The sequence below is a fragment of the Corvus cornix genome, chromosome 9 (genome assembly GCF_000738735.6).
Source record: "Corvus cornix cornix isolate S_Up_H32 chromosome 9, ASM73873v5, whole genome shotgun sequence".
Classification (NCBI taxonomy): domain Eukaryota; kingdom Metazoa; phylum Chordata; class Aves; order Passeriformes; family Corvidae; genus Corvus; species Corvus cornix.
The window spans coordinates 15,970,945-15,992,256 of record NC_046339.1 but is presented as its reverse complement, the minus strand read 5'-3'; the positions used below and the strand labels follow the sequence as shown (position 1 = coordinate 15,992,256).

At 39.2% G+C, this 21,312-nt stretch overlaps 2 protein-coding genes across 11 annotated transcripts in view; one reads left to right on the top strand and one right to left on the bottom strand.

The window, feature by feature from the left end:
- AGFG1 (ArfGAP with FG repeats 1) overlaps window positions 1–8,962 on the top strand; it is a 36,097-nt gene extending 27,135 nt beyond the window's left edge. For 3 of the 9 annotated variants that reach the window (XM_039556993.1, XM_039557000.1, XM_039556998.1), the window contains 10 exons: window positions 74–193; window positions 814–885; window positions 1,821–2,030; window positions 2,881–3,061; window positions 3,721–3,800; window positions 4,088–4,180; window positions 5,546–5,593; window positions 6,978–7,136; window positions 7,736–7,827; window positions 8,201–8,962. In XM_039556993.1, the coding sequence (XP_039412927.1) occupies window positions 74–193; window positions 814–885; window positions 1,821–2,030; window positions 2,881–3,061; window positions 3,721–3,800; window positions 4,088–4,180; window positions 5,546–5,593; window positions 6,978–7,136; window positions 7,736–7,827; window positions 8,201–8,260 (1,115 nt within the window). In that variant the 3' untranslated portion in view covers window positions 8,261–8,962. The remainder of the gene's footprint in view (window positions 1–73; window positions 194–813; window positions 886–1,820; window positions 2,031–2,880; window positions 3,062–3,720; window positions 3,801–4,087; window positions 4,181–5,545; window positions 5,594–6,977; window positions 7,137–7,735; window positions 7,828–8,200) is intronic. The other 6 variants (XM_039556997.1, XM_039556995.1, XM_039556994.1 and 3 more) reach the window with 6 other exon arrangements.
- A 2,702-nt stretch (window positions 8,963–11,664) lies between these two features.
- Window positions 11,665–21,023, bottom strand: SLC19A3 (solute carrier family 19 member 3). 2 transcript variants are annotated; one of them, XM_010406072.4, is made up of 6 exons: window positions 20,940–21,023; window positions 19,006–19,177; window positions 16,248–17,064; window positions 14,039–14,231; window positions 13,396–13,537; window positions 11,665–12,589 (listed from the first exon to the last, which is right to left on the bottom strand). In XM_010406072.4, the coding sequence occupies exons 2-6, from the start codon at window positions 19,153–19,155 to the stop codon at window positions 12,467–12,469; spliced, it is 1,425 nt and encodes a 474-aa protein (XP_010404374.1). In that variant the 5' UTR covers window positions 19,156–19,177; window positions 20,940–21,023; the 3' UTR covers window positions 11,665–12,466. The 2 variants fall into 2 exon arrangements, with proteins under 2 accessions (XP_010404374.1, XP_019145420.1); XM_019289875.3 differs by having other exon boundaries at window positions 19,006–19,162.
- Between the last annotated feature and the right edge of the window lie 289 nt (window positions 21,024–21,312).

Below are 21,312 nucleotides of genomic sequence, written 5' to 3'. Positions count from 1 at the left end.
TTCAGTTAATACATCTGTTTTTGTGTTTATTTCCCATATCCATTAACATGTTTTGTTCCTTTGCGATTTACAGCGCAGAACTCTGCCAATGCAGGTTTTGCAAACTTTGATGCATTTGGACAGTCTAGTGGCTCGAGTAATTTTGGAGGTTTCCCCACAGCAAGTCAGTCTCCTTTTCAGCCCCAAAATACAGGTAGAACTCCTAGCACTTTTGATTAATACTTAATTGAAATAATCCTTACCTTTATGTTGGAAGGTATTGAAGTTGAGTTTTTCTTGCGTCTGCCTGCTTTAATGAGATCAAGCCATCTGAAGCTCTGGGGAAACTCAAAATGTTTGTGTTTGGTGTTGATTTTTTTTTTCCCCTAATGCTGCTCAGAAGTCTGATTTATGGCACTGTGTTTGTTAGCTCTACACCTGAAATAATTATGAAAAGAATGAACTCTACTGCTTTTAATAAGTATTGAATTGATTCTGTCTTCTAAGAGAAGCACTTTGGTAGATCCAAAAGGATGTCACAGTACCAAAAAAGTGTGTGCCTATGCATATGTATAGCATATGCACACACTTCAGTATGTTTGACTTCATGTGTAGAGCCTATTGCTAAGATTTATTTTGCTTTCCTTTAATTTGATCATGCTTTAGAACTTCTGCTTGAGTTTACACTTGCTGTTTGTCTAGATCTTTGGCTGACTGACTTTCTTTTCCTTTTTTTTTTTCTTTTGAGTGTGTGTTGTTTTAAACTTTTTTTTCAAATTTTCTTTTTCCCTTCTTATGTTAACTTTAACCCACACACAATTTCTGGCTGTCCAGCGTTCAGAACGCTTTCATCTAGCTGCAGTTTTGGTGAATTTACTTCAGCTTTTCCTCTCCAGGCTGTACACAGTAAGTTCCACGCAGTGGAAAACTCAGCTTGCTTCATTTTATGCCATTGTAGTATAGCACTTCCATTCCTACTGTTGCATATGTTTCAACTTGTTGATTATGCTTTTAGAAAGTCGTGTTTCTGTTTTAGAAAGTACTGTAGTGTGAGTGGAATCATCAACCAACTGTTATAAAATATGATACACTTAATGAAGCAACTCATTTAAATTTAAGTACATGACCTGCCTAGATTAAATTGTCTGGACAATGAAGAGATGGAAGCTCATGGTATCATGCTTGATCTGAAGTTCAGTTGTGTGGACCCATATCAGATTTCTAAAATTGATTTATGTATCTCTTGTGTCAGTGGAGACTTGTTATAAAAGAGCTGTGTTGTGTCTTCCCCCTCACCTCTTTGCTGATTGGATGCAGTCTAAAACTCTCTCTAAACCTGGGCATGAAATCATACAACTTTTGGACTTCCAGGCACTGTTTCTTACTTAGGATGATGGCTGACATCTGAAATGACTAAACATTGAACCACTAAGTAAATGGAAATAGTTGCTATTTAATAGCCACATATGGCAGGGAAATGAAGCTTCTGTGTTTTGAATATTAAAGATTAAGACAAATACATCTTTTTCTAGTAAGATTTTAGTATTGAAATTACTTAGAAATAGCATATAGTTTTCAAGATCAAATTATGACTGTGATTTAAAGTGTTGAAGTTTGGGGTGTTTATCCCTGATGTGCAGTCCAAAAAATATATTGTAATTTTTTTCTGATGACCCACTGAACTTTGAAGGAAATGGGAAGGAGTCTTAAATGTGTAGGATGGGGCAGGCAAACACATTGCCTCACGTAACCGCAAAGGGAGGGTTATTGTGTCTTCAGTTACAGTTGGAGAGACTTTCTAACTTTGGAGCATTGATCATGTTTAACTTAATTTGTTACAGGTGGAAGTGCTGGATCAGTGAATGCTAATTTTGCCCACTTTGATAACTTCCCCAAATCCTCCAGTGCTGATTTTGGAGCCTTCAATGCTTCTCAGAGCAACACCACAGCAACTGCAGCCAGTAAAGCTGCAGTGAATAAACTGAATCTTCAGTCAGCTGACAAATATGCTGCTCTTGCTAATTTAGATAATATCTTCAGTGCAGGGCAAGGTATTAAACTTTATTATTTGCCATGATTATTCTCTATGTGTATAGTTACCACAAGGATGGCTGTGCTTGTCAAAGTACTGTAACTGTATTTCAAAATTTCCCTTCTCTAAGTGATCAGTAGAGTTTTGTGTCAATGTACCCTTAATAATGTGCAAGATGTAAGTTTTAAGACGTCATTCCAAAAGGGTGTCATTACAAGACTGCTTTTTGGGAACCTATTTCCCATCAAGATGAAGAACTCTGAATTAAAATATCTAAATAATCATTACTGCAGTAATGAAAATGTATAAAAATACAAATATATATTTTATATTTGTACTAAAACCTATAGTGGATGCTCTGGAATGGAGAGCTGCAGTTGTTGCAAAGAGCTGCCAGAGCAACTTTCTTACCTCTCTGCCACAAAAAGATTTGGCTTTAGTTTTTCATAAAATAGTAGCAGTGATACTTGGATTTAGTTGATAGTAAATTAAGGAGAAAAAGCTAGTTATTCTATTACTCAAATGTATTTCTTCTCAAATGGTGTGTAAAAACTTATTTTCGTTTGTACTGTAGGGCTTTGTTCTGAAATGGATTATTTGATGTTAGGTGTTCTGTTAATTTTCTAGTTGAAGTTGAACGGATTATTTTTCTAGGAAAACAAAAGCTCTCTGGGGCTGCAGAGTACCTGCAGAAGCAGGACATTTTGCTAATAGCTAATGGCTTGTTAAACACTTTTTCTTCTATGCCCTAGTGCATATTTAATTTTTAAGTCTACAACCATCTGTGAACTTTCATTTAGTTCTCTATGTTGGCAGGGCAGAAACTGAAACAATCTTCAGTACTTTGAATCTGCTTTCTTTCTTTCTAGGTGGGAGTGAGCAGGGAAGTGGCTTCAGCACAGCAGTGTCATCAGCAGGCCCTGTGTTGTCAGCCCCCAATCAGTCAAGTGCATCTTCAGACAAGTATGCGGCTCTGGCAGAGCTGGACAGCGTGTTCAGCTCCACGGCCACCTCCAGTAACGCGTACACTGCCACCAGTAACGTCAGCAGGTATGCTGCCAGGGGCTGCTGAGTCCCCACACTGACTGCAGCAACAGCACAGAAGTAGCTTGAAGTCATTTCTCAGATCTGTTATCTAAATGAGAAAGTGTTGAATGAGTTTAGAGGTACTACTGAAACTGCATCTCTTGTTTTAAATAATGGCAGTACTGAGGGATAGCATATTCTCGGAGTACTGTCAGCAGAATGTTCTCTGCACCTTTCTAGTTGTGATATGCTAAACCTGTTAGATGGTAGCACTTTGCTATGCAGAGTACTTGCATACATACTCAAAATCATAGGATCATGCATGAAAAAATTTCAGATACTTTTAGTGCAAATGGTGCCACCCGTTTATTTTCTAGATCACTGAAGTAACAAATACCAAATGCCTGTTAGTGGCTTGGTATTGCAAGTTCCCCTAAGGCTTATGCTTTGCAACCTTTATACTGTTGGCATTAGCTCAGTATGCCTTCTCCTGCTGTTGGTGGAGATGCTCAGCACTAGTGAGAGTGTCTGACCCTGGCATCAGGGAGGTACATTGCATTCTGCAAACTGCACATAAGTGTTCATCCCCTTTCTTTTACATGCCAGCAGTAACTGTAAATTGTATTTAATTATTAAACAAGCAATTCTGACTTCACTGAATGAATTGTATAAATTATTTCCAGCAATGCTTTTGGAACAGTACCTGTGGCTGCTACTGCACAGACACAGCCTGCATCTTCAAGCGTGCCTGCTCCATTTGGAGGTATGTGTTACTAACACCCCTTGGGGACTGTAAGCAAGCAATCTACTGATTTTTAGTTGATAATGCTGTACTTTGATACCACTAATACTGAAGTTAAGAAAGGTACTATCAACAAAAAAATACTGCTATCCAAATAACTGTTTTTAATGTATTTTCTTACAAATTCCTGATCTTTCATGTAATTTTAGGTATTTATTTATCTTTGTATAAAAGCTGTGTAGACTTCATGTGAGTCAGATTGGCTGTTAGAGAAACACTTATGTAATAAAATGTCTTTAATCTTTCAGCAACACCTTCCACAAATCCATTTGTAGCTGCCCCTGTTGCCCCAGTGGCACCTTCAACAAATCCATTCCAGACCAATAGCCGAGGAGCAACAGGTTAGGAAAAAACCCATTGAGTGTTTGAGAAATTTGCTTTAAAGAATTGCATTGATTCTTTTTTCCTGTATCTGTATAATTTGTTTCTTAAAGATTTTCTGTATTATCTGTCCCTTGTCTATTTGACATGTTGCATGGTTGCTCAGTGTTGAGGTGCAATTCTAGGATTTCAAATGCTGGCCATGAAAAATGTCGAAATGATCTGTTAGTGCTCTACCTATTTGTAGTCTGTGTATCACCAGCTGAGTTTCTTCCAAGACTATAACCTTGGCTTTAGAGCATGCTTTATAGCAGGTAGCCCTAAAATCAGGGATCTTGAAAGCCCTTCTTTTTAATTTCTTTCTTTATTTCAAAGTGCTGAAAGCTCTCAAAACCAAAGAGCTGGAGCCAGAACCAGTAAAGACAAGGCTCTTGGGATGTTAGCTCCTCACCAGTACACTTACTCAGTACATTGGTGTCTCTTTTTTAAAGCATATGTTTAATCTTTACACTCATTTTTTATATTAATTTTCTGTGGGAGGATTCTGTAGAATCATAATTCCATGGGCAGAACTTAATCACTTTTCAAAAAGGCAAACTTGCACTTTAAAACTATGAACTTGGATTTAGATGGCTGCTAGGTTATGCTGATTTTCCTCTCCAGAGCTAAATTTTGACACTTCTATCTGTTAGCTGGACTTCAACAGATGAAAATCTGCTGATATGTGCGTTTTGACATTGAGCTGTGGTTTGCTCAATGATCTAGGTAGGCTGAGTTAAAAACTGAATTGATAAATTTGTGTCTTCTGCTGAAATTCATTCTGTTTGCAGTCCCTTTTGAGATACTATGCAGGTAAACTTGTTCAGATATTTAATGCCCGAATTATTTTAATCTCATTCCTGAGTGGGCTATTTGGATCATCATTAAGAATTTGTAGCATCTTTAGATAAATTTCTTTGTATATGGCAACTCTATCCTTCCACCTTCTGTACAGCTGTCCCTGGCTTGCTGAGGTTCCAAGCCTTTGGCAGCCATCCTGATTCCATACTAGGTGACAGAGATAATGTCTATAAGTAAAATAAGGTTCAGCCCCTTTCATTGTGAGGTGTAAACTTATGGCTTGTCCTTTTATGTTTTCCTCCTGCATGAACTTTGCTATTTAGTACATGGGAGATCTGTTTTGTAGCGCTTATTTCTGATGGTTTTCTTATACTAAGCTGTTGCTGGTCGTGCTATTGATGAACTGTTTGGTACATATATGTGTATCTATTTCTCTCTCTCTTTCTCTCTCTTTATATATATATATATATATATAACTAAGAAATGTCTGTTCAAGAGTGTATAAATGATTTGACATTATCTGGTCTCTTTGTGGCTTCCATAAGGCCTCTCGGGAGCAATGCACTCTCACATATTTCCTCAGGCTCATTTTGGTAGGTGGCCACATTTGGTATCAAGTTTCTTGTGGCTAATTGTTCTTGCTTGTAAAAGCTTATTGACAGCTATCTGGTTCTCTGCACGAAGAATTGTGGAAGACTTGACTTCTTAAAAATGGAGTGGGTGTGGGTATTTGGCAACTGGGCTGAGGGAGAGAAGAGCGTACATAGACTTCCTGTCGAGCAACCGAAACAAAACCATTATTGATATCCTCCATTGTCACCATATAGTGCTAATGAGTGACTGTTGAAGTTTCTGCCAACAATAGTTTGATGCCTTTTGGGATATCCAAAGTCCCCTGGTGATTTTGTTGTGTTTCTGTTTGCTGTTTTAGCCAAGTTTGCTGTCGAGTAGCTTTTCTGCTCACTGTAGCTTGAGAACAGTGTTAGTAATTAGTTTTGTGTGCACCTTGTCAACAGTTTGTCTGTATAATGTCTTGCCCTTGAATACTTTTGGGGTAAATTTTTCAACTGATAATTAAGCTATATTCAATAAATTAATTTTATTAGCTTTTTTAAACAGTTGAGCTTGCATAAAATGTAGCTTGTAATATTTCAAAAGAGAAGTCCTGTTTAACTAGCATAGAATACCTGCTGTCTGTATTTGTACCAAAAATCCTCCTATGTACTTCTCTTCTTGAGAATAACTCCCAAAAGACTGAATAATGGTTTTGTTACTGTACTTTTGCACCTAGTGTGCTTCTATTTATTTGCTGAAGGCATGGGGAAATACCTATGAGCTGTGTGTTCTTTACTTGAAATGTTCAGCAGAGAATCAGATGAAAAGTTTTGGGTTCTTTTTGTTTTAAGTTCTACCTCAACAGTAAGAGGGTTTGCTGCAGGAACTTTGTGTGCCAATAATGTGCATGGTGAGAATTTCCTTAAAGACATTAAAGATGGGATGAAAAAAAGGGGATGCATGTATCCCTTTGAATTTTTTTTTTTATGACCTCCTGTAGTGCAGCTTGAAGTAGGAAAATCCTTTCATGCTTTTCTCAGAAGGAGAAAAACAGAGGGGGGCTTGGGCTGTCTGAACCTGCTTGCTTCTTATGTGTACAGACTTCTACCAGAAAAACTGTGGGGAAAATATATGATAACATTGAGAACAAAAAATAATTTCCTCTTCCGAAAGAATATCTGATTGTGCTGGATCTACTAAATTTTAAATAACTCCATTCATTTTTAAAGTGGAAAAGTAAATTACGCACCCAGTTGGTGGTGATCTGAGTGAACAAATCAGTTCAGTGGCTGTAGAAGTTGAACGAAACTTTTGTCCCGTCACAGAGGGCATTAGAAGACTTTTAACATGGCCTTATAGTAATTTGTTCTGTGGAAAAAGTGATTTCTTACAAATAATTGAATGTTATTTTTTGTCTATCAGCAGCAACATTTGGTACTGCATCCATGAGCATGCCGGCAGGATTTGGAACTCCTGCCTCCTACAGTCTTCCTACTAGTTATAGTGGCAACTTCCAGCAGCCCACGTTCCCAGCCCAGGCAGCTTTCCCTCAACAGACTGCTTTTGCTCAGCAGCCAAATGGTAGGTCTGCATGTTTTAGATAATCTTGTCTAAATCAGAAACATGGAGAAAATGGTCTGTCTATAAGTTGGCAATAATGGGTGGATATTTATTTCTACATGACCTTGATAGTAATGTTGATGAAGGGTTCCCACACTGTTTTGGCTCTGTAGTTAAGCCTCTTGACTTGGCTGTGTGCCATTGTGTAGTGACAAAACTGAAATTTGACCAAAATGTCATACTAAAATGGTAGGTGTTCCCAGGCTTAAAGGGGTTTTAGGCAAGAAGGGCTGTTTTGGAATGTGTGCAACTCATTATTACACTTTCTCGAACTTTATAGAATGCAGGGAAGAGAAAATTGAAAGTATTTTCTCCCTGAATTTATATGATATCATAACATTGAAGAAAGTGCATATGTAGAAATTGGAGATTGATGAGTTACGAACAGTTGAAAAGCTCAACCACGGTGTTTTACGCTTACATTCTTGATAATGTTTAAGTAGGATCAGTCCTGCTGATTCTGCAGTTCAAAATTCCACTTAATTTTGGCTGGGAGCTGCAGCAAAGAATTATTTGAACATTGTTTACTGGTATTAATATTTTTTACTTTTCTTTCCAAGGAGCAGGTTTTGCTGCATTTGGGCAAGCAAAGCCTGTAGTAACTCCTTTTGGACAAGTTGCAGCTGTTGGAGTATCTAGTAACCCTTTTATGGTGAGTTGTTGTATGTCAATGACTTCTGTATGTCCAAAGAATAGTCTGTAACACTTAATTTAGAGATGCACAAAGATTTGGGGGTTTTCTTGCTTTTAATAAGGGAAGGCAGCATGTAACTCTCCTAACTGCAGCTCACTATTGTGATGATATGCCATTTGTAAGGATGTTCAGATCAAAGCAGAGGGACTTTTATACATGTTCTCACAGTAGTGTAATTCTAGAGAAGCACCAAAAAACAGACTGTAATATAAAACAGAAGTATTCCCCAGCAGGTTGTTTTCTTTTTTATATATTCTGCATTTATGATTTACAATATGGGAAAAAAAATCTTAAATACTTGCCTTATTTTTCTTCGTTGCTTTTCCCCCAGGCTGGTGCACCAACAGGACAATTTCCAACAGGAAGCTCATCAACCAATCCTTTCTTATAGCCTTATAGACACTTTGCCCAAAAGAACTCTTATGTGGTCACATAACATCTCTGCGCCTCTTGCACTGTTGTCTTGTTTCACTGATATTAGCTTTAAACACAAAAGAAATCTTTAAGAAGTAAAAATAAAAGCCTGCATTGTGTACCTTTAAAAAGTTTTAAAAAGAAAAAAAAAACACCCAACACAAAAAACAAGAAAACCAACCCCCCACCAGGTAATAATGTGCAAAACAGAGGGCTGTGGTAACATCCTTGAACCTGTGAAGTGGCAGGTAAAAAGTAGCGGTATCATGTATATTAAAATTGGCTAATAAGTTATTGCAGATACCACACTCATTATGCTGCAGTACTGTACATATTTTTCTTAGAAAATAGCTATTTGTGCATATCAGTATTTGTAACTTTAACACATTGTTATGTGAAAAATGTTACTGGGGAATAGATCAGCCACTTTAAGGTGCTGTTGTATCTCTTGGAATGAATGAGCTGCATCATTTTAACCATTGGTATTGGAAGTCACGAAGTTAAATTGAAGGTTTGTTCATTTCTCAAAATGTTTTCCTTTCCTAAGAGCTCTTCTATTTATACATGCCTAAATCTCTAATGTTAGAGGGATACCTGTCTGCATAATAAAGCTGATCATGTTTTGCTACAGTTTGCAGGTGAAAAAATAAATATTAGAAAAAACCACTGTGTAGCATTATTTCTGTGCAGTAACATTTATTGGATGAAAACGTACACACTGTGTCTTGTACACAGATGAGGTGTCCAAAGCAATGCGTTTGAAGGTGAGTTAAGCTTAAAATTTTCACATGCCTCACTTGGATATGTTTCTTTGTGTCATTGTGATGAAGCTTGCTGTTCTAGCTCAAGTGAAGGGACCTGTCACACAGAGTGTTAGGCAGGGTTTGGATTATTTGGATAGAATATCTGTCATGAAGGGCACTGGAAGAACTGTGGAGGGTAGTTATTGGAGAGAAGGTTTGCAGCAAAAGACACCTTATTATGGGTAACTAATGACAGGCTGAATGACTAATGAACAAGCCTTAGTTATGGTCTGAACAGAATGTGTAAGAGCAGGCCAAGGTATCACAGATGTAATAGCACTCTCTTTATTAAAAACTGATACATATCAGTAAGAGCTCTTGTGGAATATTAGATTTGTCTTTTTTTTTTTTTTTAATTTACAGAAATATTTCCTGCCATACTAGAGTGAAATTTGTAGAGGGAAAAATGTCTGGCTTGTCTTCTCTGTAACAGTACTAAGGTTCAAGAAAAATATAACTGGATCAAAGTAATTGGTTATGGTGTTTTAAATAGAGATAATTTGGGTAAAGTTCAAGTGTAATACTGGAATTAAGCAAATAATGTAAGTATATTGTGAATACATAAACTGCAAGCTTAAAGGTTTGTGACCAGCTGGAGAATAAAATTCTAACAGTTTTCAGGACAACAGGAATAAATAAGGTGAGATTGATTTTTTTTTTTTTTTTTTTTTTTTTTTTTTTTTTTTTTTTTGGAAAAAGGATGTGCAAGTCCATTTGAGTTAAACACAAAAATTCTTCAAGGTAAGACATTTCACTTGTAATTGACTGCCTGAATGTTAGATAGGTTTTTCTAGGGCATCTAAAAGGCTTGACCTCTGCTTGTAAAAACATTTATGCTAATACTTTTGACTTCTGTTGACTGCCTACAGGGGTTGTAATTTCTTTTTGTTTGTTTGTTTTTGTTTTTTTAACTTTGGAGATCCCAAGCAGGATACAGGCAGCTCATAAAACAAGCTGCCTGTAGCAGCTTTCCATACTTAAATGTCTGTTTTTGTCCTGTTGGCATATTTAAAATAGACTTGAAGTCTCTCTTTTGTGTCTGATGGAGACTGCTGGACAGAGTGTGGTGTACAGTTTAGTTCCCAACATTCTCTGGGGAATTCACTAAACAAATCCCCAGCAACTGGAGGTTTGCAGGGTATTAGTGGCGCAATTACTCTCACCACTGTATTTTAGCGCAGTGTAAATATTGGTAATTTTTCCCTGTTTACCAACCTTGGCTGTTCCAGATAGTAACAGGTAAATGCAGTAGAGAGTGGGCAGCTGCAAGGGTTCAGCAGGGCTTGTGGAACACTTAAAAATGTTTAGTGCAGAGAACTGGACCAAATCAAAGAGATATCTTGTCAATGAGATGAGCAGTGCACAAGAGCAACAATTCTGTGCCCTCTTCACTTATATTGGTGGAAATTAGACTTTGGGCAAGGGCTAATGAGATCAGCATCTATAGAAATTGTTCTAATCCAAATATTACCTCTGAGATACTGAAATTGATTGAGGTATGCAAGGCACATAGTTTAGAATATGCTGTAGAAGTAGTGGAATACCATTTTTCATAATAGAGTTAAATGTGGATAAAATGCAACTTTTACTATGCACAAGCATACCTCTTTAGTCTGTGTTCACTAATTTTATGCTTGTCAAATTCCAGATAAGTAGCTGAAGGAGATCTTGTATTGTTTTGAGTCTTCTGTATATTGACCATAAACTGACACCATAGGTGCTTTGTTGATTAGGTTTTAAAAATAGCTTTATTTACAAAATGAATTATTGACCCCTGATATTTAAATGTTTTTATCTTGGAAATCTCTCTAGTTGTTCCCACAATTGTCTGTGCAAATAGCGTAGTTGCTTAAAAGCTGTATTTTTAGGCTTTAGCATCAAAGCACTTCACTTGATAACTTTAGGCCTCTTATACAGAAATTAATATGGAGACCTCCTAGATTAGACGTTAATACTAAAACATCAGCTGTTAAAGTGTAAGAAGATGCTACACTTGCAGGAACATCCCGAGTTCTGTAAGGCATGTGTGATGTCCAGGTACTGCAGTTCAAAATTCAATGCAAACATCCAAGCACCAAAACAATTGAAACAAATTGCTGAAGCAAAAAATAATTTAAAACCCCCCAAATTTAGTTGGAATTCCTGGAAGTATTAAGTACAATGCAAGTATTCTGCTGTCTTGAAGGGAAAACTTACTGGGACATAAAGGCAAGCTCAAGTAGCTTTTGGAAGTATGTTCTGAAAGAATTGATGATTTACCCTGTGAGATTAATTGGGTGAGTTAATTCTGAGTCTTGACAAATCTCTCAGTTGGGATAAAGGAACAGTGGGATTTAACTGCTGTCTGATGCACTTGGGTATAAAGTAGACCTTATTGAACAGCTGGAAGAACATTCCCTAATTAACTTTAGTCATATTTAAACTTTGAGTCACGTTATTAAAGACTACCCTGTACGGCATTTAAAGTGTCTCCCCACGAAGAAATAAGTTAGTTTAGGAGGTTCTTTGCTTCCCAAGATAAGTGTGTGTGGGTCATGGCAGTTGTCAGACGTGTAATGCATACGCTCAAGACAAACACTCAAAGAGAAGGTCGGTGTGTTTTATTCATTCATCTTCAACAAACTCACAGAAAAGCTGTCACTGCATCAGTAGCAGTTAATCTGTATGTAATGACATGTTTTCCTTACAGTCCTGTGACTTCACATTTCTGAGCAGTGCATTGTCTGTGTGGAATCAAAATGCCTGCATTTGGCCATTGATAAATTAAACTGACAGTATTGCTGTACTATTTTACATGGTAGTAATCCATCACTGATCATACAGAAGTAGCATTTTTTGGAAAAAAACTATGGTTTAGGTATTTGTTAACTTGCTTAAAAAGTGTATGTCACAACTTCCAGTTGGAAAAGTGTTAAGTTTTCCCAAGGCCTCTCTGACAAGCTTTCCAACAGGTCATTGCCTGGTACAACTGCTGCTTTAGATTCCCTGGGCATGTCTGAAGGTCTTAGGTCAGTAACTAAATTGCCTTAAATTGAAATACTCAATAGAAGGGAAGGTCCCAAGGTTGTTCTTTAAGTTCCTCTGGTGTGAGGTTCAGGCATCTGTATGTACTTGTGCTTGCTGAGCATTAATAGAAGTTTGTGTCAGATCACTAAACTTGAATTAAAAGACTGAGGAGTGTTTGTATTAAACTGCTGAAGAAGAAAATGGACCAAGTGGATCATCCTGTTGACAGAGCTCTCTGTGCAGTAGGCTCATAAACAGCCTGCCTCAACCTGGACCAGTTTTGGTTGATTGAACGTTACATTTCTCCTAATTTGTTGTCCAGATGATGGAGCCTTCTACCCCGCTGCTTGTAACCATTGTTTTTGTCTCGGTTGTTAATGGGTAGTGCTTTCAGCAGCCACAGTTGTATTTCTGCATTTGATGGAGATAATGGTGTACATGCTTCTGATCAGGAAAATTCCAGCAATGACTGTGAAGTAGCTGCCATAAATGAGAAACTGGGAAAAAGAGGTGGGGAAGGAAGAGAAAAGTTATTATCTAATAGCAAAAGCGGTTTTTTACTCTAAGGGGTGTCTCTCCATTGCTGTATTCCCTTCTGTCACCTGTGCCTAGAATGACCCCATTTTGAAAGGACTCAAGAAGTCTGGACTGCTTGACTTGACACTATAGGAACTCTGTGGTTATAAAAGGGGGAGATAATGTTCTGTTATGTATTTCCCTTCCCCACCTCAGTAAGGGAGGAAAGCTGTCCTGCACTTACTTTGTCTCTTCGCTCAAAACATGAAAGCTAGACTTAGACTCATTCACTGTCTATGTTTAAACTAATTTTAGAAATTCAGCTGGGAATTTTGAGGAGGTAATTTTCAGAATCACAGTAACTTTAAGGTGCATCCACTGGAGCTATGTAACTTAGAATTATCCTAGTAATAGACCCATAGATTGCCTTTTAGCTTGCTTCCTTCTTTGGGTTAGGGTATTTTGACTAAAAACTTGTGAACTTTCACAACTTTCACTTGTGAACTCTTTCATTTAAAGAATGCCCAGAGTAGTAGGTGGTCACCTTTCCCCCCTGTTCTGTGAACATATTCATAGAGTATTTTCTAGTCATCCCAGTATTGGGAGGTCTAGGGGACAAGCAAGCTGTAGTAGTTCACACCAGTTCACTTTAAATGAACCTTTTTCCAAGTGAGTAACTGTCCTGAGCCTTCCACCTGAGCTTGCACATTACCAAAGGCTAATCTTGGACTAGAACTTGCTATCAAAGGAGAGCAGGGCAACGAAGCAGTGGGACTCAGTGGCTTACCTGAGTGGTGATATCCAGTCCCAGACCTCTTGAGTCTACTACAACAATAGTTAAAATGGTCTGAATCACCAGTGCAACAAAGTTGTTGAAGCCAAACATCAAGGCATAACGCTCCATGCTGAGGTTGACAGCAATCTGAAACCTGACAATGAATGCACAGGTTCACAAAACGACAGAGAACAAGGATGGATGGATGCACTTTACTTACAGGAGCACTTAAATGTGCAAAGTGCACTCTTCAAAGGACAAGGTCACTTCAGCCTTGGCTATTAAGCTTTAACAACTTCATTTTGGCAGAAATTCCTTGGTTTTTTCTGGCTTTGTGACTTTGGTGCATCCTATTTACCCTTGATTTGAATGAGTATTTTTGCTAAATGCCTGTGTATGTTCATTAGGTCCCTTAGAGAATACTCATACATTGATCATTGAACAGCCAAGTGCAGAAGCTACCTTGTTCTGACTTGGAGTGTACTATGGCAATGGTTAGGTTATATAATTTTAACCAGTTTTATACAGGCTAGAAACAATATATGCTGCTGTCATAACCTATTTAAATTTATATCTAGGGCAATGTCCAGTAAAATTTTGATTTAAAAAATTGATTTAAATCAGTTTAGTTAGAACAGTTGTGTGTTGTACTTACGTTGCTATTGTTATAAGGAGCATATAACAAGCTTTAAATGCAAGGTAACCAGCATAACATGCCCAGATGTTGTCAGTGAAGTGCATGAGAAGCAGAGAACCAGCATCCAGTACAGAGAAAATTGCCAGAGCCAGTTCTCCAGTGAGATCCCAGTTTACTTTGACATATCCAACTGCCATGGATGTTGCTGAACCTAAAAATTGAGAAGTAGTAATTAAAAGTCAGAAACATTATCTTTGAGAGCATAACTGTCATTGGGTCATGCCAGGAGCTCTTCAGTCTTGGTCATAGTGGGCTTTGGTAATGGTGTGGATTGTATTTCCTGCTAGTGGTGTGGGAGTCTTCCATTAGTTTGGATGTTTTCCTCCTTGCTTAGACCTTTCACTGACTGAAGTGCTCTGGGAAAGTTTCTCATGCCTGGGGCTGGAGGCTGCAGTGCACAATGTATTGTTGTTGTTCCGTTTTTGGACAACTATGAGCAAAGAGAAGAACAATCTCACCAAGCATTTTCTGCCAAAATATGCATAATGAGTTTAGTTACTTCATGTAAAGTTCTTCATGGAATGAAAATCTGTAGCACCTCATGCTTGCTTTTTTATTGAAGTGTCTTTTCCGTTTCTGGTGCAAAGCCTCATGAACTGCATTTGTCAATGCCTTACTGACCATTACATGTAGCAAAACCCTTACTCGAGTCTATTACAGTGTAACAAACCCTATGTTCTCAGGCAGGCTAGCACAAAAACTGGACTTTGTTTGCTGGTTGTATGTGCTCTTCATCAGAATTCCAAAAATTGGAGCAAACCAACCCCTTTGGTCCATCCCTGCTATGAGCAGTGGTTCCCAGCGCTGTGAGTGCCTTCTCTATTCTGAAATTGTGTCAAGCACCAGAGGGTGTAAATGCAAGAAAGCCTCCGGGAACACTACTCAAAGCAGTAGTCAGAAGATGTTCTGGAGTAGCTTCAGTAAAATTAATTTTCGTGCTGATTGCAGGGAGGAAAAATAAACTGACAACTCCCTGCGGAAGTGTGGGATACAACTCCTGGAATGAAGGGGGAGACAGCTGTGTAAATGGGAGCTCAAAAAGGAGGCTGTATTTGTGCTGCACAGCTATGTAAATGAAGTTTTACTTTACCCATATCCATCTCTCTATGGCTAAAGAGAAATGGAATTTGGGTGGACCAGATAACTCACGAGTGGCAGAATGGCTGAGGTTGGAAGAGAGATGGAGATCACCTGGCCCTGCTAAAAGCTGAGTCTTAGCTTTTACAGCTAAAGGAAGCTGCTCAGAGTGGTGTCTAGGTTTTGACTAGGATGGAGAGTCCACACCTCTGGCCAACCTGTTCCTGTTTTAAATTATGCTTGAATAAAAATGTTCTATGTTTAAGTGGAACTTTACTTGATTTTGTGCCCCTTGGCTCTTGTCCTGTCACTGGGCACCACTGGTAAGAGCCTGGTTCCATCCTCTTTGCTCCTCCCCTTCAGGTCTCTATGCACATTAATAAGATTCCTTCTTTTTCAAGGCTAAACAATTACAGTGCTCTCAGCCTTGTCGTATTGCAGAAATGGTTTCATAGAATATTCTGAGTTGGAAGTGACCCACAAGGGTCACTTCACAAGGATCATCTAGTTGAACTCTCAAGTGAATGGGCCATAAAGAGATTGAACCCACAACCTTGGTTGTGGTAAACTTGCCAATCAGGATATAGATGTAGTCACAGAATATTTGTTGAGGGGTACTTAGACTAGAGTGATTTTTAATCCACTGTCTAAATAGACCATTTCACTGTCTGCTCTGAGCTGTACTTAGAGCAGTGTATCTGCTAATGTGTTCTTTTATTTCTTAAACTAGCCAGACTGAGGTGTATTTAAGTGAGGAACACGTAAGATGTCATTGCACAGGGATTTGACGTGCTTACTTGGGGTTAAATTCATAGTCTAAACAGAGCTGTGAGCTTAAAACTTTTAAAACATTTTGGCAGAATGAGGCTCCTCTAAGAAGGAAAAGCTTAGTTATAGATGTTTTTTAAGATTATTTTTGAAGAGCCCACTGATAAAGTTTACTATAAAATCATGCTTTGAACACTGTTTGGGTTTATCTCTCACAGTCTGTTTACTTTGGTCCTCATAGGAGATGGAAAGGCACCAAAGACATTGCTGAGGAATCCCTCAGCACAGGATGGGTTACAAGTACCTGCTAATGATTGCTTACCCAAAAACGTTGCTATTGCTTCGACAGCTCCGTTGTACACTGCGGAGCTGTGGGACGGGGCTCGGAAGTCCCACAGCACCTGGACATAATTCACGACCTGGTTAAAGCCGGCCGTGGCCAGAGCCCACCACAGGGACCAGTAGAGGAGTTTGCGGGAGCTGTAGCAATCCCTCAGGTCCTTGGCCAGCTGCAGCAGCACGCTGAGCATGTGACTGTGAGGCCTGGCATTCCCAGCCTGGGGCTGGGGGGTCGGGCCCCTGGCAGCAGGGTTGGGGCTCTTTTCCTCTTGGCAGCTCGAGGGCCTGTGGGAACTGCCTGCAGCCACCCCTTTATCAGCCCCTGGGAGAGGCTCAGAGGTGTCTTTCCTGTGGAAGAACATGCTCCTCTGGGGCATGGGCAGGAAGAATGAGCACAGGAATGCCAGGGACACGGAAGCCAAGGTGATGGCGTTGAGGTAGAAGTAGGAGACATGTGCTAAGGACACCAGCAGCTGTCCCAGCACAGCGGCCACGGTGGCTGCCACCAGAGTGACACTCCTGCAGTAGCTGGTGACCCTCTGGTAGTGCTGGGTGCTGACCACGCTGTAGATGTAGGCATAATAGGCCACCTCGGTGGCTGTCACCATGCCATAGAAGAATTCCACCACCTGCATGGCCATGACTCCATGTGCAAAGAGCAGCAGGAGCCACGTGATGATGAGGCTGATGCCCTGCAGGAGGAGGACGGGCTTGTAGCGCACATAGTCTGTGAGCAGGAACACTGGGAAAAGGAGAGCAAGGTAGGAGTATGTCCAAACTGGGAAAATCTGGTTGGTAACCTAGAACAGAATAAAAGAGGAAATATTAAACAAAACACAATCCCAATCCCCTAAACATTTAAAATATCCTTTCTGATGGGTTTTGATGGTGTTATTGCTGGAACGACATAGTTGTGATGAAAGGTAACATTGAATTGTGTGAACAGTACAGGTTTAAACTGCCTTAAGTTACAAGACTGTGACTTTGCTATGTAAGGGGCAAAGACAGTGATGCTATGCTCCACTAAAGAAACACGTAGATTGGCTTAAAAATTAATTCTAGTAAAGGCCTATGAAGAAGGCAGGTTTTGATGTGCAGCTGTTTAAAGCAATTGTAACTTTGTGTCAGAGGTAAATCTCTCTAGTTTCAAATCCTATTCCCTACAGCAGCTGAAAATGAAGGCTGGTTTTGTTTTAACTTTTTATGTGAGTCATTGTATACCTTTGGTCACCTCTTTCCCTTATTAGGTTTAGGAAAAAGAAAAAAAAGCATGTGTCCCTTACAATGGGGGAACTGGAACGGCACATAGTGTATAGCTGCCACTGTGTTGCTGCACCTTCTATGTTTTTTTCCAATTTAAGAAATATGGAAGTCTTTCAATATGTTTACATTGGACTTCAATACATAGATGCCCTGTAAAGAAATTCTTTCTCTTTTTCTAAAACTGTTTTGCATTTGGTTTGGAAGGTGCTGTTTGTGGTCACCACTAAAGCTCAGTGCTTGCCTGGGCAGTTTGGGCACACCTGGGGCACGTATCCATCTTTTAGATGCACATCACAAAGGGACCTTTTTCTGTGACTCTGAGCTGCCTGTTTTGGGGGATGTCTTGCCCAGTAATTGTGGGGCCTGCTGGGATTTCTATTCCTGATCTCTCGTTCGCTGCTTAAGTAATTAGACTAGAAAGGAACTGTGTCAAATGCTGGAGGAATGCTTTTTCCTTCAGTGTACTGGAGGGAGTTGCATGGTGAGCAGCAGGTTCACTGTATCTTTCTGTGTGACTTCTTTTGTTTCTCTGAATTTAGAATTGCCTCATGGAATTAACTCACTGGACGTGAGTTTGGCTGAAAGAGACAGTATCTGTACTATGCTTGGTTTTGAGTTAAGGATTCTTGCTGAAATCAGAATTAAGGCATTCTATGATGCTATCGGTATGCTTTATATAAGAAATAATGCTTGCCTTTGTGGTTAAAAAAATAATAATAAAAAAGGGGGAGAAAAAAAACTCCCTGACAACCTAAACCACAAATACCTTTTTTCAGCAGAAACCTTGGGTTCACAGTGTGCTGGTAGATTCTGCCTTAACATTTGCTACTACACATCAGGAATGACTGTGCTTCATATTAGCTGTATGTGGGTGTAGCAAGCTTGTGTTTTCTAATTTTACTGTTAGCTCCATGACTCAGCCACGTGTTAACCACGTCCCCTTTTGTTGGAAGGTATACTCCTGAAGCAGCCAGTGCTGAACGCAGGAGCACAGCAAGGAAACTTGCAGTGCATGCTTTTTTTAAAAAACCCCAATTTTTCTGAATGTGAACCTGACCTCTGCAGGTTAATGAATGTGTAAAATGTAGGAAATGTAGGAAATAAGCTTTACAGCTCGTAAGGGGAAGGCTGCTTAGCTTTCTTATGATTTGAAATCAATGTGTTGCTGTCAGTGTAATCAATTCCATGGTAAGTATAAATAAATGTCAGTGTTACCCCTCCTCTGGGGTGGAGAGAGGAACTAGCTGACCTGATTTTGCCAAAAATATCAACTACCAAAGGGCTTTCAAAATCCTAAGAATATAGGGACTTTAAAGTTCGGACCTCCTGCCAAAGAGGTGACTCCTTACTCTTTTCCAGAAGCATCTTAAATACGAGTCTCTAGATAAAATATTCACACTTCGTCTTCCCTTCAGTTACTGCTGTAAGGCCTAATGCTTTAAGCATTTTAGTTACTGCTTAAGAGAATAGTTCCACACCTCTTCAATCGTTAGGTTTTTGTCTGGTCCCGTTAGATAGGGGGTGAGAAAAGATTCTGATGGCCTCATTGTGGTGAAAAATCCATTTGCACAGATGATCACTGTGGGATAAATCCAGCTGCGGCTTACAGCTCCCTTCCAGCAATCCATAGTCTACCTGAAAAAAAAAAAGCTGGCAAAGGAATGAATAGACGCTCTTCACAGTTGGTAAAAATTCATTTTCAAGTTTACTTTTTAACTAAACCTACACCCCCCACCCCGCCTAAGCCATAACCACCACTGAGGGCTGTGGTGGTGGCATCCAGTGTAACTGGACTTCAGGGGATGGGTGGCAGTGTGACAGCCAAGGGCTGCCTGCAGAGGTGACTCATGTGTCTGGCTGGTGTGCAGATGTAACCAAACCACTTATCTCAAGCTCTCCTGCACTGTGCTGCACATCTGGATCTCTTCTTAGGGAGATCTCACAGTTACTCCTGAGGCTGAGATTCTATGCTGCAGCACGTTCTTGGTAAATGAGTGTGCTCAGCCTTGAAATCTTGGCTAAGTCATAGAAAGAATTTATTGCACATATTGCATAATCCTTTAGACAGAAGCAGTTGACCAAATCTGAGACTAGGAGTGGGTCTAAAATGCACCTAGGCTCCTCTCTGAGAGGAGTTTAGAACTCACTGACTTCATGGGAGGGTCTCTCTCACAGTTTTACCTGATCTGTCCTCTCTGCATTAAGTCAAGCACACCTTCCTGTTGAGTCTTGTTAAACCACTGTCACATTTACCACTGAACTTTGTTACATCAATAAAGGCCATTCTTGCTTCTATCTTGAGTGAAGTCCATGGGTTCAGCTGTGCCACGTGCCTAAGCCAATATTCTTCTCACTGAACCTGCCTGGGACCACAGCTGCAGCTTGTAAATGAGCAACTGGGATCAAGGTGCATTGGCCCTGGTAAACTCTGTATTGTCTGTCAAAGGTTGTTCTTAGTGATGTGCTTAGGGCTGAGTGGCTGTGCTGTAGCAGGAGAATAAAGTTCTATTGCAATCTCATTTCTGAATAAATGAGTGGGTGAACTGTGAGATTAAAGCTCATTCTGTGTGCTCAAGGAAGTTTTTCTGTTGATCTGGAGCCTGAGTACTCAGTGACATGATGACAGTGCAAATGTTCTTGATGGCAATAAAAGCCATCAGGCAGCTCAACCCATTGTGAGCTCAATTTCTTCAAAATGCTTTAATACTCATCATATTTCTTGCACTCCAGTCATTGGAGAGGGTAAAGAAAGATGCAGAAACTATCCGCTCATGATACCTTCTCAGACTTAGAAATACTGACTTCACTACTGGAAGTGATGACCAAAAGGAAAAGCAGACTTGCTTCTTCACTGTAGTTGACAGCAAAAAGAAGTCTAAAGAGAATTGGTTTTCTAAGTTTATTTTACTTGTTTTGTATTAAAAAGTCAATTTCCCTGATCCTGAAAACAAGTGAAACAATGTTTTCATTTATAAGCGATTGAAAGCAAAGCACCAGCTGATGTTTAATCATACTGTTACAAGCTGTTTAAGTTGTTGAATTCCATTCTATAGCAGGCACTTTTCCAAAAGTGCTTTTACTTATACTGTAAGATTGTATTCATTAAAACTTAGCATAAATTTTATGTTATAAAGACAATATTTCTGTGATCTCAGAGGAATGTTAGAAAAAGCAGCCCTAACCTTGAAACATGATTTTAAAAAATTATCTCTGTCATCTTTCTCTTACAAATAATTGTAAATAAAATACAGCCTCTAGTATCTTTAACTCAAGACCTGATTTGAAATGTTTTGATAAAAATTAAACCTTGGGCTGATCAATAACATCTGCATAAATCTTGCATTACCTCCAAATGCACTGAGCAAGTGAGTAGCCAGCATACTCCCAAATAACTCCAAAGGTGATGAATTACCTGTCAAAGCTGTGGCTGTGGTGCATTTCCTGTGGATTCAGGTGCAGTTCTTCCTAGGATGACTTTGTCTTGCAGAGAAGTCAGAAACCACCCTTTAGAGTTGGTGGTAATCAGAAATTCCTGTAACTGTTTTTTCAGAAAGTTCTTTCTAAACTTTATAAAATGTTACCAGAATTTAAATAATAATAATAACTTGTCATAGCTGTTCTTCTTGCAGAACTTGTCCATGAAGATTGCAGGGAAAGCATTCTTTACAGGTTTTGTCAGCGAACTGAGTTCTGTTTTTAGGATAAAACTATAAGACTCATGGAAGCTAATGATTAATAAAACTTGTGACCAGAAAGCAATCAATGATTGCATTCTTTGTTAATAA

Coding starts and splice junctions, on each gene's coding strand:
- SLC19A3 (XM_010406072.4), bottom strand. CDS start 19,155: ATGGATTGCTGGAAGGGAGCTGTAAGCCGCAGCTGGATTTATCCCACA. Junction 13,538..14,038: donor CTCCTTATAACAATAGCAAC/GTAAGTACAACA, acceptor ATTCATTGTCAG/GTTTCAGATTGCTGTCAACC. Junction 12,590..13,395: donor GACTGGATATCACCACTCAG/GTAAGCCACTGA, acceptor TCTTTTTCCCAG/TTTCTCATTTATGGCAGCTA.